Here is a 15,409-nt window from a genome sequence, read left to right as displayed (position 1 = left end):
GAGTCCCTTGGAGCATGCTATCTACACCAAGCGGAGAGCAAATGCGCAGTTGGTGGTGGGAGTATATGTTGACGACCTAGTCATCACCGGCGCCAATTGCGACGACATCAAGAAGTTCAAGAAGGAGATGGCTGACGCATTTCGGATGAGCGACCTCGGCCTGCTTCGCTACTACCTCGGCATTGAAGTGAAGCAGAACACGAGGGGCATCTCGATCAGCCAAAGAGCCTACGCCGCCAAGATTTTGGAGAGGAGCGGCATGACAGGTTGTAATCCTTGTCAAGTACCAATGGCTACACGTCTGAAGCTGAGCAAGAGAAGCGAGGAACCACTAGTTGATGCTACAACGCATGTACATCGTGGGAGTCTCGTATCTGGTCAATACTCGTCAGATCTTGCTTTTGCAGTTGGCTATGTTAGTCGGTTTTGGAGGAGCCACGAAAGGATCACATGGCAGCTATGAAGCAAATTCTCCGCTATGTAGCTGGAACCAAGAGCTGGGGTCTCATGTTCGAAAGAAAGAAGAAGAAGGAGGTCCAGCTGACAGGGTTCAGTGATAGTGACTTCGCCGGTGATGTTGATGCTCGAAAGAGCACAACTGGAGTCATTTTCTTCTTAGCCAGCAGCCCCATTACTTGGCAATCGATGAAGCAAAAGGTGGTGGCTCAGTCTAGTTGTGAGGCGGAGTACATTGCGGCTGCCAATGCTGTCTGTCAAGGCTTGTGGCTCGCGCGGATGCTAGCAGAAATGCAGGGCTCAACCCCAAGCGTACCAACACTGAGGGTGGACAACACATCTGCCATCGCACTGATCAAGAATCCAGTTCTCCATGGGCGCAGCAAACACATTGAAGTAAAGTATCATCTTGTCCGGGAATCAGCAGAGAAGGGACAGATTAGCGTGGATTTTATCAGAAGTGAAGAACAGTTAAGCAACATTTTGACGAAGCCGCTTGGAAAAGGCAAGTTCCATGAGTTTCGCACCATGATTGGCCTTGTCGATGTCCAACATGAGCACAGCAAAGCTCAGGAGGAGATTGTCAAGGTGACCTTTGCATGTGGAAACGTGGACGCATAACTCCACGGTTATGCGGGAATTTCTCCACGTCAACCCATGCGAGCAGAACGTGGGAAAGGAAGTTATTTTAACTTCCGCTTCTGCTCCTCTATTTAAGACGATGTAATCAGTTCTTTTTATAAAATATTTTTTCTGAGTTCCAAGAGCCTTTCTTCTGCTTGTGTCATTGGTGCTTGAAGGTGATCTCGCCGGCGACGTCCAACCACATCGTTTCTCCGACAAGTATCTAACAGAGAGAAGAGAAAAAAAGATGGAGAGAGAGAAAGAGACAGTGAGCTAGAGAAGAGAAAGATGGAGAGAGAGAGAAAGGGTGAGCGGGAGAAAAGACAGAAGGTGCTAGAGAGAGGAAGTGAGCGAGAGAAAAGACAGAAGGTGCTAGGGAGAGGAAGTGAGCGAGAGAAAAAAAAGGTGGAAAGAGGGAGGAGGGAGAGCGAGAGAAAAGAGAGATGGTGAGAGAGAGAGAGGGAGGGTGAGCGAGAGAAAAAGAAAGATGGAGAGAGAGAGACACGGTAATCGTAGGAAGACAAGCGCAGAGAGAGTGTGAGAGAGGATGAGCGAGAGAAAAAAGAAAGATGGAGAGAGAGAGAGGATAGAAAGAGGATTGAGAGATGGAGGGTGATGGACAGAAGAAAATTAGGGAGAGAGAGAGGAGAGAGACTTTGATCGATAGAAGGAAAGAGGGAGAGAAAGAGAGACGGTGGTCAACGGAGCAGAAAGAGGTAGATAAAGAGAAGAGAGAGGGCGGGATAGAAAAGAGAAATAAGGAGAGAGACAGATGGAGGGCGATCGACCGAAGAGAACGAGGGAGCAAGAACATACCTTTTTAATTCTACTGCTTCTTAATAAAATTAAATTCTAATGGGTTTCCTTCATGTTTATCTCTCCCTGGAGTCAAAGCCCCTCATTTGTTCAAACCCCCCCTTTCCCTTCAGTGGACCTTAAAATGCTTGGTTTGAACACTATTGTCTGTATAAAAACTTATACCTGAACTTTTGAAAGTATGTATGTGTTCTGTTTAATCGTGTTTTAATATTTTTTATCTTCATGTAATGTGGTATTATATCCACCTAAAGAGTCTGTTTGCTGTTCAAATTAATCTTTTTTCTCTACTTGCCATTACTTTTTAAAAAATCTCATTCATCTGATACACTCTTCACTAAATTTCAAGGTTTTATCTGTGAGGATATTACAAAAAGACAGACCAAGATGTGAGATGCATGCGGTTACAACAAATGTTTTCAAAATTATTAATTGAGAAAGCTAAATACTCATAACTGAACTATTTTATTGCGTGTCTCATTTGTTATCCGCATCTTCATCACTCTTCCATTGTTGCATAATAGTGCTTTCTATTTTTTGTTTCCTATTGAGAATTACTTTATGGCTATTTTATGTGGAGATTAGGTTGGTAATTCTACATCTTTATGCATTTATGGTGTTTATGCTTTTTATCTTATTCCAACTTAATAAATAAATTTTTTTTTGTCTGATCTGATTATTTTGTAAGCTTTTCCTTTGTTTTATCAGTCTCCTATAATTTTGACGAATATACTTGATATATGTTCATTCATTAAAACAGAGAAAAAAGAAAGGCAATACTTGGTGTTCTAGTATAATTGTCTTCTACCAGATCTATCATTTTGTGCTTGAATATATATATATATATATATATATATATATATATATATATATATATATATATATATATATATATATATATTATTTTACTAAGATTGACAAGGGTTTTTAAATACCATAATTATCATAATATTGTCCTTTACATATACACATATCGATGTTTCATATTGTGATATATGTTCTGTAAGGTTGATTTGTAACAATATGATGCTGGTATGACATATAGCATGTTATCGGATGCAATCTATCTTCTCGGCTACACAACTTTCTATGGTTAGGTATACATTTCCCTCACATTCCTAAAAATTTTCATTTTTTCACGTTAAGAAGTTTTTTTGGTTAAGCATAATATTTGGTTTCCTGTTCAATGCCCTTGTGTGGCTGGTTTTTTGGAATTATTTGACAGAGACATTCTCTTAGGTTTAATTATCTTCCTTAATATTATGTTATTTATGTGAGATAATGTCTTATTTTTCTTTCCATACCCTCTTGTGTTTACATTTTTAATTCATTTTTCTTTCTCTATGTTTTGACATGATGCAGGTTTACGTGATCCGTTTTTTTTGTTGGCATAGGTTTGCCGTCAAAGAGGTAAATAAATAAAAATACGGAAAAATAATATACAGGGCACCTCTCGAATGGGTAATCTTTTATATTGGTTTTGTTCTCGTGGATGAAGCACTAGCTTTCTCTATTTATGTTATAACACATGTTGTGTATTTTCCTTTATTAGTTATAGAAGGCGTTAGTTCTGTGTATTGCTTATTGTACAAGACGGAGTCCTCAAAGTAAAGGGTTGATGTATGAGGTATCTTTTATAGTGCTGCTATATTGTCATCAGCTTTTGTTTTTTTTCCTTTTATGTGTATTGGTTGTTGTCTAACAAACTTATTCGTGTTTTGGTGTTAATGTCGTTATTGCGATTGATATTTTATTTGTTATGTCAGGTTTAGTAAGGTGGATAATATATTCAATAAGAGATAAAGCATAGCGTATCATGCATATCCGGTATGATGAACACGTCCATAGATTGAATGATCTCAAATTGTCTCTCTTGCTTTAATCATTGTATGAGTAAGCATATCAACTTTACTCGAACATTACTTTCTAAACTGTTTTTTTTATATATGTCTTTTATTGTGTGTTGTTTTCTATCTTCCCACCCATAGAATTGTTTGTCTCTTGACTTGCATCAACTATGCAGTGAAATTAGTGTAAGACAGTTTTTATTTTATGCACTAGTCTAGAGCGTTTTTTGTTTCTTATAATCTTTTTTATTTTGTGACATACAATGCAACCGTTGTTGATCTGACTGTCTTTTCTTTATCACATAGGTTCACAACTATGGAAGAAGGGAAAATGAAGGACAATAGCAGATAAACATCGGTCCTTTCTAAATAGGTATAGTGTGGTTACACGTTATTTTGATTTCCCTGTAGCACTTTTTTTTGTGTTTCCCTATAGCTAGATAGTTTGTCTCCTTTCTCATAATAAGCGCAGATAAGGTTCTTGGACTATTATGATTGTTTGCGAGTGGCAGTCGAGACGAGAATGAAGTGATTTATCAGGTATGTTTACATTGCTGATTTTATATATTAATATTGTTACTTGTTTCTTTACTTTTCAAATAAGCCCTCCGAGGCTTTGTGCTGAGTTGTGTTGTGTGCATATTGTGATATATGTTCTATCAGGTTAATTTGTAACAATATGATGCAGCGGGAGGGGGCGGACTGCGGCGGAGAGGGGGGCAACAGCGAAGAGGGGGCGGGAGGTGGAGGGAGGGCTGCGGCGGTTAAAATATTCGCACAACATCGAATTTTCTCACCGCACCAACCCCTGTGCGGTGCGCAGTGCGGTGTGCGAAAATCCCGTGCAATTTACCGCACAACCGCACCGCACATGCGCCCAACCGCACGTAGGGAACGGCACGTCTGACACGTGACATCCCGGACGTGACGGGACGGATGACGAGTCGTGACGGATGGTAACGTGACGAACTGTTCGTCACGTCACCGTCACGTCACTCGTCCAAGGATTTTCAGAAAAATCGTCACCGACCCGTCACTCGTCAGCAGACCCGGTCACCGTCACGGTGACGGCGTCATTCTCACCGTGACGGGAAAAATTTTCATTTTGTAGGTTATGTATTTTTATTCTTATGGACCATTTGTCATTGTTATATGACATAAGGGGGAGAGAGAGAGAGAGAGAGAGCGGGAGAGAGAGAGAGAGAGAGAGAGAGAGAGAGAGAGAGAGAGAGAGAGAGAGAGAGAGAGAGAGAGAGCGAGAGAGAAAGAGAGAGCGAGAGAGGGAGAGAACGAGAGCGAGAGAGAGAGAGAGAACGAAAGAGAGAGAGAGAGAGAGACTTATTAAAATACCGTCACGGGCGTCATCTGTGACCCGTCACTCGTCCGGACCACCCCGTCACCGTCACGTCACCGTCACGGGCGATCCGTCACCGTCACCGTCACTGTCACGCGACCGTCACGGTGACGCATGATGTGAAGGAGACGCATGATGTGAAGGATGACGATTGCCGAGCGGGATTCGCTCGCATGGTTTGGACCAACATTCAAACTTCATTCAAACTCAAAAAATTTCAAATGGATGGCTAAATTTTAGGGCAAGTTCATCCACCACTGCGTCAATCGATCTTCCTTTCCCCCATCATGGCTGAGAAATCCTCGATCGATCGATTGAATCATGCGCAGCTATCAATTCTTCGACGGATTGGCGATCTGGAACGCCGCCTGTTGGATCAGCTCCCTTGTTCTTCATCGATCTTCTCGCCTTCTTCCCTGGATCAAGATGCAGACTGCGGTGGCGCTGCAGATTCCACGGAAGCGCGTCTTTCCGCGATGCTCAACGGCATTGGCGTCAGAGACTTCGAGTTCAAGCGAGTTCCGGAGGATTACTACCGCCGGACGCTGGAGTACAGGATGGAATGCCTGAACGCTCACTCGATCGATCACTTGTGCAAAAGCATTGTCATGGTATTTTTTTTTTCAGAATCTAGTTCCCTCTGTTCCCGCTTGAACTTGATACTCGATCTAGAACTGAGTTACTCGATTCGGACCTCTGTTCCTCATAGGATTTAAATATATAGCTTGACAGTTTCGTTCAAATTAAACAAAATCGAAGTGCTCTGCTTCTGATGATATAGTTTGAGCGATGAAATCGACGATGACATGAGCAAGTGTAGTGAAATTCCTATAATAATTACCTGCCGATTGCTAGTGCTATCTGATTGGTTTATAATTTCCTCAAGATCTTTGATGTAAGGTGGTATATAGTTGTATATACTCAAATAAATGTTAGAGATTGGGCTGGATAACTCGATTATTCCTCTTTAGTTGCATAAGTTTTCCGATTCTTTTGTGACATTTGCTTGATCTATGCGTTATTTTTCGTCGTCAGATTAATACCCAAGCTCCAGCGCACATCACCGACTGTAGCGATCGCCTAAACTCCAAATATTATGTTGTTGTTATTCAGGTTTCTCGCTGATGCATGCTCTTGCTATTGAATTCTTCCGTTTTTTTTGTTCCTTTTCTTCTTATTGCTTTTCGTTGCCCAGTATACGGCCAAGCTCAACGCCGAGAATATCAAAAATTATCTCTCCAACCTCAATGGTGGCAAAATACCCAAGAAGAAATTCAACAGTATGTACCTCTCCCTCTCTCATCAATTTTTGTCTATCTCTCTTTCTCTCTATTTTCTCTCCTCTCTCTCATCTCTCTCTTTCTCTTCACTTTCTGTCTCTCCATTTTCTCTCCTCTCTCCTTTTTCTCTCTCACCTCTCTCTCTCTCTCTCTCTTTTCTCTCTCCTCCTTTTTCTCCCTCACCTCTCTCGCCATTTTTCTATTCTATTTCTCTCTCCATTTTCTCCCTCTATCTCTTTTGCTCTGCATTTCTTTCCTCTCCTCTCGCTCTCTCTCCATTTTCTCTCTTTTTTTCCTCCATTTCTCTCCTCTCACTCTATCTCTTTTACCCTCCATTCCTCTCCTCTCTTTTTCTCTTTTGCTCTCTCCCTTTCTCTCCTCTCTCTATATCCTTTTCTCTCTCTCTCGTTTTCTCTCTTCTCTATATGTGTTTTCTCTTTCATCTCATCTGTCTCCTTTACTCCCCGCTCTCTATCTCTTTTTCTCCCATTTCTCTCTTCTCTCTCTCTATCTCTTTTTCTCCCACATCTCTCTTCTCTCTCTATCTCTTTTTCTCCCTCTTCTCTCCTCTCTCCCTATCTCTTTTTCTCCCACTTCTCTCCTCTCTGACTATCTCTTTTTCTCCCATTTCTCTCCTCTCTGCCTATCTCTTTTTCTCCCATTTCTCTCCTCTCTGCCTATCTCTTTTTCTCCCATTTCTCTCCTCTCTGCCTATCTCTTTTTCTCCCATTTCTCTCCTCTCCCTATCTCTTTTTCTCCCATTTCTCTCCTCTCCCTATCTCTTTTTCTCCCATTTCTCTCCTCTCCCTATCTCTTTTTCTCCCATTTCTTTCTTTTTTTCTCCTACTTCTCTCTTCTCTCTCTCTATCTGTTTTTCTCTCAGTTATCTCCTCTCTCTCTATCTCTTCTCTCTTCTCTCTTCTCGTCTCACTTCTCACTTCTCTCTTCTTTCCCTATCTCTTTTTCTCCCACTTCTCGTCTCTCTCTCTTTCTCTTTTTCTCCTACTTCTCTCCTCTCTCTCTCTCTCTTTTTCTCTCACTTATCTCCTCTCTCCCATTTCTCTCGTCTTTCTCTATCTTTTTCTCTCACTTATCTCCTCTCTCCCATTTCTCTCCTCTTTCTCTATCTTTTTCTCTCCGACTTCTCTCCTCTCTCCCATTTCTCTCCTCTTTCTCTATCTTTTTCTCTCCGACCTCTCTCCTCTCTCTCTCTCCTTTTCTCCCCTCTCTCTATCATTCTTTTCTCTCTCTCATCAGTATCATTCTTTTTTCTCTTTCTTTCTCAACTCCTTCACCTCTCTCTCTCTCCTTCTCTCCTCTGTCCTGTCTCCCCCTTTTCAATGATTACTGGGTCGTTTGTATCGTTTCCCATGGCTGTGCTTTTGGTACCCAGTGAGGCTTACATTGATGAAGAATCAAAGCAGATCTTTCTTGCTCTCTCTCTCTCTCCCTCTCGATTGCTTACTTGCTATTTTGAAGCCCCTCTCACAGCTCTGTTTTTGGAACTCAGTGAGGCTAGCGCCGGAGGAAGAATCAAAGAAATTGACTGGATTTGTGCATAATGCGGTGACCTGCATTGGCATGGCCACAGATATTCCAGTAAGCTTCTTCTTCTTCTTCTTCTTCTTCTTCTTCTTCTTCTTCGTCTTCTTCTTCTTCGTCTTCTTCTTCGTCTTCTTCTTCTTCTTCTTCTTCTTCTTCTTCATCATCTTCTTTGTCTTCGTCTTCGTCTTCTTCGTCTTCGTCTTCTTCGTCTTCGTCTTCTTCGTCTTCGTCTTCTTCGTCTTCTTCTTCTTCATCTTCTTCTTCTTCGTCTTCTTCGGCTTCTAATTCTTTGGCTTCTTCTTCTTTTTCTTCTTCTTCGTCTTCTTCTTCTTCTTCTTCTTTGTCTTCTTCTCCTTCTTCTTCGTCTTCTTCTTCTTCTTCGTCTTCTTTTTCGTCTTCTTCTTCTTCTTGTTCTTCTTCTTCTGTCTTCTTCATTGTCTTCGTCTTCATCTTCGTCTTTGTCTCCTTCATTTCCGTCTTTGTCTTTGTCTTTGTCTTCTTCAACTCTGGTTTTTTTCCAAACCCTTCCTTGACTCACAATTGCTGAACCATTCAGGTGATCTTAGATGAGGCCATTACAAAGCTGCACCCCGACTTCTTCTGGCTTGGCGGCGGAGAAGTTGACCTGAAGCTGGGTATTAGAACTCCCCAGTTCATTAATGCCCTCAAACCGTTCATCGTTCATTGCAGCATGTGATTGCTGTGATAGAATATCATTCTTCTAAATCAAAGATTACCCTCACATTCTTGTCCACCGTTTGCAATTAAGCACGATTAGTTTTCAGATTAAACTCAGGTTAATGGCCATAGTTTTTTTTTCTGATTGACTTGGGATAGTCTGTAATGGAGCATGGAGATCATCATTTGCTATAATTAAATATCTTTTATGTATGTGATCAAGAGTGGCAATCAATTAAGAGTTCACAGTTTTTCTTCTGAACTTAACGGATTGTAAAACAGATATTAGGCAAAAACTAAAAGAAAATAGGCCTTACTCATCCATCATAAAGTAAGGTACTGAGGTCATCCTACATATTTCAAGAACTGGTAATGGTGACTATAATCTATGTAAATTTATGAATTTATTCCTCATTGGCATCACCTTTGGAACCTTATCTTCAAGATAAGTTTATTTTACAAGGTTACTCTATTTCATCTGAATCTTCATTGACATCATAGAATGAAGACAACTCTTCGTCGAAACTGTAACCAGAAGTCTAACCTTCTTTTTTTTCATATTACTCTTTTATCTAAAAGACAACATTCTGCAAGACCTTGCCCTCATAAAATAATTTTCTATGAACAAAGGTTTAAATTTTGAGAGCACAATTTCAATTCTCCTTTGAGAGATGGGCTGCAGTTTTGTAATTTAGTGCCCAGGTGAAGAGAGAACTGAAAGAACTGAATCACACAAGTGTATGGGTCACAGGAACTTCATCTGACCTACTTTTGTACTATGCTTTCTTCTGGGAACACGATGCTAATCTTAGTCACAAAATAAATCATCAAGTATATATATCATTCTACATGTCATCAAAAACTTGACAATTAAACTTATACAATGTAAATGCTGACCTTCTAAGGAACCTCTTACCCTCCCATGGTTTTCATTTGTAAGTTATTAGTATTCACCATACTCTTCTCAGTTTCTTTAATACAAAGTGATTAAGTCTCTGGAAATATAAGTAGGTTAGGACTCACTGTCAGACCAGAATCTAAAACTTGTAACCAAAAAATAAACAATTATCTGAAAAATTCGTTCCCAAAAAAATAGGTAAAAATTGGTATTTTTCGTGTGAAGGGCAATTTCACTAGAAAAATGGGTCTGCTTAAGAACACAATGTGGTGTTCTTAAGCATGAATTTTTCTCTCCGCTGACCAGTGACCCCACCAAGTCATTGCTCATCTACCTCTCTTATTTCTTGTCTCTCAATCTCATTATTCATCTCACTCTCTCATTTCTTGTCTCTATCTCTCTCTCATTACTTCTCTCTCTCTCACTCACATTTTTGTCTCTCTCACTACTTGTCTCTCTCACACTAATTGTCTCTCTCTCCTTGTCTATCTCTCACACACTTATTATCTCTCTCTCACACACTTATTATCTCTCTCTCACACACTTATTATCTCTCTCACACACACTTATTGTCTCTCTCTCTACTTGTCTCTCTCTCTCACTTAGTCTCTTTCTCTACTTGTCTCTCTCTCACACTTATTCTCTCTCTCTCTCTCTCTACTTGTCTCTCTGTCACACTTATTCTCTCTCTCTACTTGTCTCTCTCTCTCATACTTATTGTCTCTCTCTACTTGTGTCTCTCTCACACTTATTGTCTCTCTCTCTCTCTACTTGTCTCTCTCTCACACACTTATTGTTTCTCTCTGTACTTGTCTCTCTCTCTCAAACTTATTGTCTTTCTCTCTACTTGTCTCTCTCTCACTTATTCTTTCTCTCTCTCTCTCTCTCTTGTTAGTCACCTCTCTCTCTCACTTGTTAGATTAGTTTCTTAATCCGTGTAATATAATTATGTATATATACATAGGTGCATGTTAGTAACCTATCATTTACAGACCCCAATCAACGTGATTCACTTGAGTAGATAGATGACCTTAGGACAATTCGAACAATAATAGGGTTATTGAAATTAAATGATTAGAGGCTAAATCTATCTTAATTATAATGATGGAATTAATTAAGGTAAACTATAGCGCGTCTGGATTGACTATGATGATGGGATTAAAATTCTCCTATTTCTAGAAATAAGGACCAGGTCCTTGGGTTATCAAGGATTTTTCTGGTGTGATCTAATTTTTGCTGTGATCCAAGATGAATAAACCCTCAAGATTGTTTAATCATATGCTAAGATACAATAGACTGAGGTATGTTTCTTATTCATTTGCATTCATGTGAAATCTTGTTCATCCTTAAGAACCGGCACAAGCCTCCTAGGGATCTATCATCTCTCTCTCTCTTTATTCATCTCTCTCATTTCTTTTTGCTCTCTCTTTCTTCCATTTTTCTTTTTTTTTGGAATGCTAAAATGCAGTCACCCGAAAAGATCGGTAATCGCCCAGAGAATACATGACTCAAGCCCTAAGGCTCATTTACACGGGTATTTATCCTCATCCCCCTCCAATCCCGGCTTTGGGGAACCATGCTGCCATAAGTCCCCCCACCAAGTGGATTAGCCCATCCGTGGAGGCTATTCTGCCTCGAAATACCACTTCTTTCCTGTGGCGCCAAAGTCCCCAGAGCACTGTCAAATTTCTCTCATTTTTCTTTTCTCTCTCTCTCTCTCTTCTCGTCTCTCTCTTTCTCATTTCTCCTCTCTCTCTCTGCTCCATCGTCTCCCTCTCTCTCGTTACTCATCTCTCTCTGTCTCCTTCTCTCCCTCTCTCTTCTCTCATCTCTCTCTCCCTCTCTCTTTTCTCATCTCTCTCTCCCTCTCTCTTTTCTCATCTCTCTCTCCCTCTCTCTTTTCTCATCTCTCTCTCCCTCTCTCTTTTCTCATCTCTCTCTCCCTCTCTCTTTTCTCATCTCTCACTCTTTCTCTCTTTCTCATTTCTCCTCTCTCTCTGCTTCATCGTCTCCCTCTCTCTCGTTACTCATCTCTCTCTCTCTCCTTCTCTCCCTCTCTCTTCTCTCATCTCTCTCTCCCTCTCTCTTTTCTCATCTCTCTCTCCCTCTCTTTTTTCTCATCTCTCTCTCCCTCTCTTTTTTCTCATCTCACTCTTTCTCTCTTTCTCATTTCTCCTCTATCTCTGCTTCATCGTCTCCCTCTCTCTCGTTACTCATCTCTCCCTCTCTCTTTTCTCATCTCTCTCTCCCTCTCTCTTTTCTCATCTCTCTCTCCCTCTCTCTTTTCTCATCTCTCTCTCTCTCTTTTCTCATCTCTCTCTCCCTCTCTCTTTTCTCATCTCTCTCTCTCCCTCTCTCTCTCTCTCTTTTCTCATCTCTCTCTCTCTCCCTCTCCCTTTCTCTTGTCTCATCTCTCTCTCTCTCCCTCTCTTGTCTCATCTCTCTCTCTCTCCTTCTCTTTTCTCATCTCTCTCTCTCTCCCTCTCCCTTTCTCTTGTCTCATCTCTCTCTCTCCCTCTCTCTTTTCTCATCTCTCTCTCTTCCTCTCTCTTTTCTCATCTCTCTCGTTACTTGTCTCTCACTGCTTTCTCGTCTCTGTCTGTCTCCCTCTCTCTCTCTTGTTATCTCTCCCCGTCTCCTCCCTCATCTCTCAGGGTTCTCTCTCTCTCTCATTCATCTTTCTTATCTCTCTCTCTCTCCCTCTCACTTCCCCTCTCTCTCTCTCGATGCTCATTTCTATCTCTCTTTCTACTCCCTCTCGTCCACCCCTCTCATTTGTTCTCTCCCATCTCTCTCCGTATCTCTCAAATAGCTCTATTCTCATTTCACATCCCTATCCTGTCTTGTCTATCGATTCCCATCTCTCTCTCTCTGTCACTTCACATCTCTCTTCCTTTCTTTTTGCATCTCTCTCTCCCCCTTTACACTTATATTCCATCTCTCTTTCTTTCCTTTTCTCGTATCTCTCTCTTGCTTTACATCTATATTCTGTCATAATATGATATTATTTTGTTATCATTCCCGACTGTGCCGTGTGGATTTCCCCCTCTAAAACCGGCACAGCACACGGGGCAGCCGATCCGGTGCGAATATTCGCACACCTGATGCGAATTTTTCACAGTGCACCGCACGACCATATGAGTTAAAACAACGTATTGATATCAAATTTAATTAAAAATCAATTAAGATTATAGCAGGGTAGGGATTTAATTTAACTTATAACAAGGTTTTATTTTGGAATCATCTTACATGTTCAAAGTGAACGATACCCTCCGATCAAAACATCATTACACAGCAGTAGATGCCCAGAGAAATGAACGTGAGCAGTAATATACATCAGAGAAGATAATGTTATGGAAACATGTAAAATGACATTTGATTGTTCAAACTGAACAAAACCTCTGATTAATATATCATTACACAGCAGTAGAAGCCCAGAGAAATGAACAAGAACAATGATTTATAACAGAGAAGAGAACGTTATGGAAATATGTAACATGACATCTGATCGTTCAAAGTGAAGAAGACCTCTGATTATTATATCATTACACAGCAGTCGAGGCCCAGAGAAATGAACATGAGCAATGACATACCAAACAGGAGAAGTTTTCTGAGAACATAAATTGAATTATTAAATGACATCATCTGATCTGCCCCGACGATGTCGTTTTATCCACAGCATGTACACATGAAGGGCATCCCTCTGGGATGTTATTATGCTTATCCACTACATTCCGAAGGTGTTCTCCCCGCTGTAGGTCACATAAAGGAACCCATCTTCATGTTTTTTCTCCTCATAGATTGCCGACATGATGGCCCCTGGAGAAGATTTTTAACATCTTAAATGCGTTTTCTCATCAATTTTGATTTTTGTTTCCAACCATATTCAAATCAATTGCATTCCATCTGATTTGGGGTCATTCATCTTTTTCTCACTATCACTCACACTTTATATAATCATATCAATGGAATTTTATCTAATATGGGGCCATTCATCTCTCTCTCTCTATCTGGACCCTTTCTAGATTCATATCAATTGCATCCCATCTAGTGTAGAGGCTATAATCTCTCTCTCTTTCCTTGCAAGGGGGTTATGGTAATCTTCTGATTTAATCCTATGGCCTCCAAGGTTAAATCCAGAGGGGTATTTTGGTCATTGACCTTGTACTTTGGACGGCAACTAAGAATGAATTCAAAGTTTTTTCTTTCCTTATCACAAATGACCTGATTGGAAACCCTAATCTCCTGCTCTCTCTCTCTAAATTTTTCTTTTCTTTCTATCTCTCTCCCTATCCATGGGACTCACCATTGAGAAGAATCATGGCTCCTATCTATCCCACATCAATCTCTGCAGAATTAAATAGAAGAATCAAGTTAGGGCTAACCAGTGGGTGGGAGGACATTGTCCACAAAGATGAAGATGGCCTTCTCAGCGCTGAGTTTTATCCTCTTGCGGATAACATAGACGAACTGACCCACGGTTAAATCTGCTGGAACAAGGTATCTGCATGGCCACCCAAGTCAGGATAAAATTGGCATAGGAAAGGGACATTATATAAATATTAATAATCTTTAGTATTTCAAAAGTATTTAACATGGGCAGAGCTTACTTTTTCTTGTCGATATTGGGGATATCACTTCTCTCGGCCTTCTCCACGATCACCTTGAAGCAGAAAGAAAATATCATGAACATGTATAATGATATGAACTTGATGCATTAAAAAGGATATTGGCGCTCCTCGACTGAGATTTTGAGACTCGGTAAAGAATCGGAGTGTCAGAAATGCGGAGTAAATCATTGTTATGATTAAATATCGAGACTCTACGATGCATAAGGAGAATCCTATTGATATTTAGGAAGGAAAGTCGGGGAGGAATTCTTAGTGATTGAATTATCATCGAAGATTTGGTAGTGACACCATCTAAGGCAAAGTATTGAAATATTGAGTCAGGGTCCTATGTTCTAGGTCAAATTTGAAAGGATTGGGAAGAAAGGGGATGAGAAACTTAAACATCAGTCGCAAGAAAATGATAAGGAAAGCAATAAATTTCGATCTTTTTTTTTGAATAAGTAAATAAATTTCAATCTATCGAATGGGAATCGAGACGATGTGCCGAGGTTCTTACCGGTATCCGGTCAGGGTACTTCTCTCTGATCCTCGCCGACTCCGCAATTCGCTTCTCTGAGAAATATACAATCTCTCAGTTCCTTGGAAAGAAGGATGCAGAGGAAATAGCGAGGAAACGACGAACAGGAAATCCAGGGCATACCGAGGTCATGCTCTTGTTTGAAGGAAATCTTGGCCATACTTCCTGTAATCGAAGCAAAAAGCGAGAAGAAACTTTGAAACATGATGAAGAGGGCTAATAAGGAAGAAAACAGATCAAGGAAAGGACGAGATAATGATAACGATACAGGCAAACGAAATCACAAAATTCAAACGAACATGGTTACTTCGCTATGAACAAGTCGCAGATCAACAACATTCATAAAAATTGGGAAATCATGGACGCAAATTACCTTCAGAAACGAGTTCAATGGCGGGCAGAAGACGAAGATCGGATCAGACGGCCGATTAAATGACTGGTTGAGCGAAAAACGTCACCTTTAGAGTCCCACTTTGGACTTTCGTGCCCTAGACGATAGAGAGAGAGAAGAGAGAAAGAGATAGAGAGAGAAGTGCAGGGCACGTCGCTTTTGAAGGGGGAGATGAGACGTGGCTTTGGCCTCACGAAAAGTAAAAAAAAAAATTCTCCATATTAGAAAATACATATAAATAAATAATAAATATTCTTTGGACTTTTAGCCGTAGACTACTTTAATTAATCAAATCTGAAGCTTAATTTTCAGGTTTTAAAAGTATAAGATTGTAAGGGAGGATGATTTAATGAGAATTCAGATAAGACTTCT

The 15,409-nt window shown here is 40.5% G+C and overlaps 2 protein-coding genes and 1 long non-coding RNA gene across 3 annotated transcripts; 2 read left to right on the top strand and 1 right to left on the bottom strand.

Annotated features, from left to right (window-relative positions):
- Positions 1–3,529: 3,529 nt before the first annotated feature.
- On the top strand, positions 3,530–4,432 carry LOC144710525 (uncharacterized). Its single transcript, XR_013583307.1, has 3 exons — positions 3,530–4,116; positions 4,216–4,283; positions 4,407–4,432. It is a non-coding gene; the product is annotated as an uncharacterized LOC144710525 (long non-coding RNA).
- Positions 4,433–5,270: 838 nt separating this feature from the next.
- On the top strand, positions 5,271–8,742 carry LOC144710631 (YbaK/aminoacyl-tRNA synthetase-associated domain-containing protein). The gene is made up of 5 exons (XM_078584446.1): positions 5,271–5,708; positions 6,133–6,210; positions 6,293–6,377; positions 7,888–7,976; positions 8,479–8,742. The coding sequence occupies exons 1-5, from the start codon at positions 5,385–5,387 to the stop codon at positions 8,617–8,619; spliced, it is 717 nt and encodes a 238-aa protein (XP_078440572.1). The 5' UTR covers positions 5,271–5,384; the 3' UTR covers positions 8,620–8,742.
- A 4,199-nt stretch (positions 8,743–12,941) lies between these two features.
- Positions 12,942–15,176, bottom strand: ATG8F (Ubiquitin-like superfamily protein). The gene is made up of 6 exons (XM_078584146.1): positions 15,020–15,176; positions 14,770–14,811; positions 14,626–14,681; positions 14,109–14,161; positions 13,884–14,002; positions 12,942–13,317 (listed from the first exon to the last, which is right to left on the bottom strand). The coding sequence occupies exons 2-6, from the start codon at positions 14,804–14,806 to the stop codon at positions 13,226–13,228; spliced, it is 357 nt and encodes a 118-aa protein (XP_078440272.1). The 5' UTR covers positions 14,807–14,811; positions 15,020–15,176; the 3' UTR covers positions 12,942–13,225.
- Positions 15,177–15,409: the final 233 nt, after the last annotated feature.

This window comes from Wolffia australiana, chromosome 12 (assembly GCF_029677425.1).
Source record: "Wolffia australiana isolate 7733 chromosome 12, ASM2967742v1".
Lineage (NCBI taxonomy): Eukaryota > Viridiplantae > Streptophyta > Magnoliopsida > Alismatales > Araceae > Wolffia > Wolffia australiana.
This window is presented reverse-complemented; position numbering and strand designations above follow the sequence as displayed.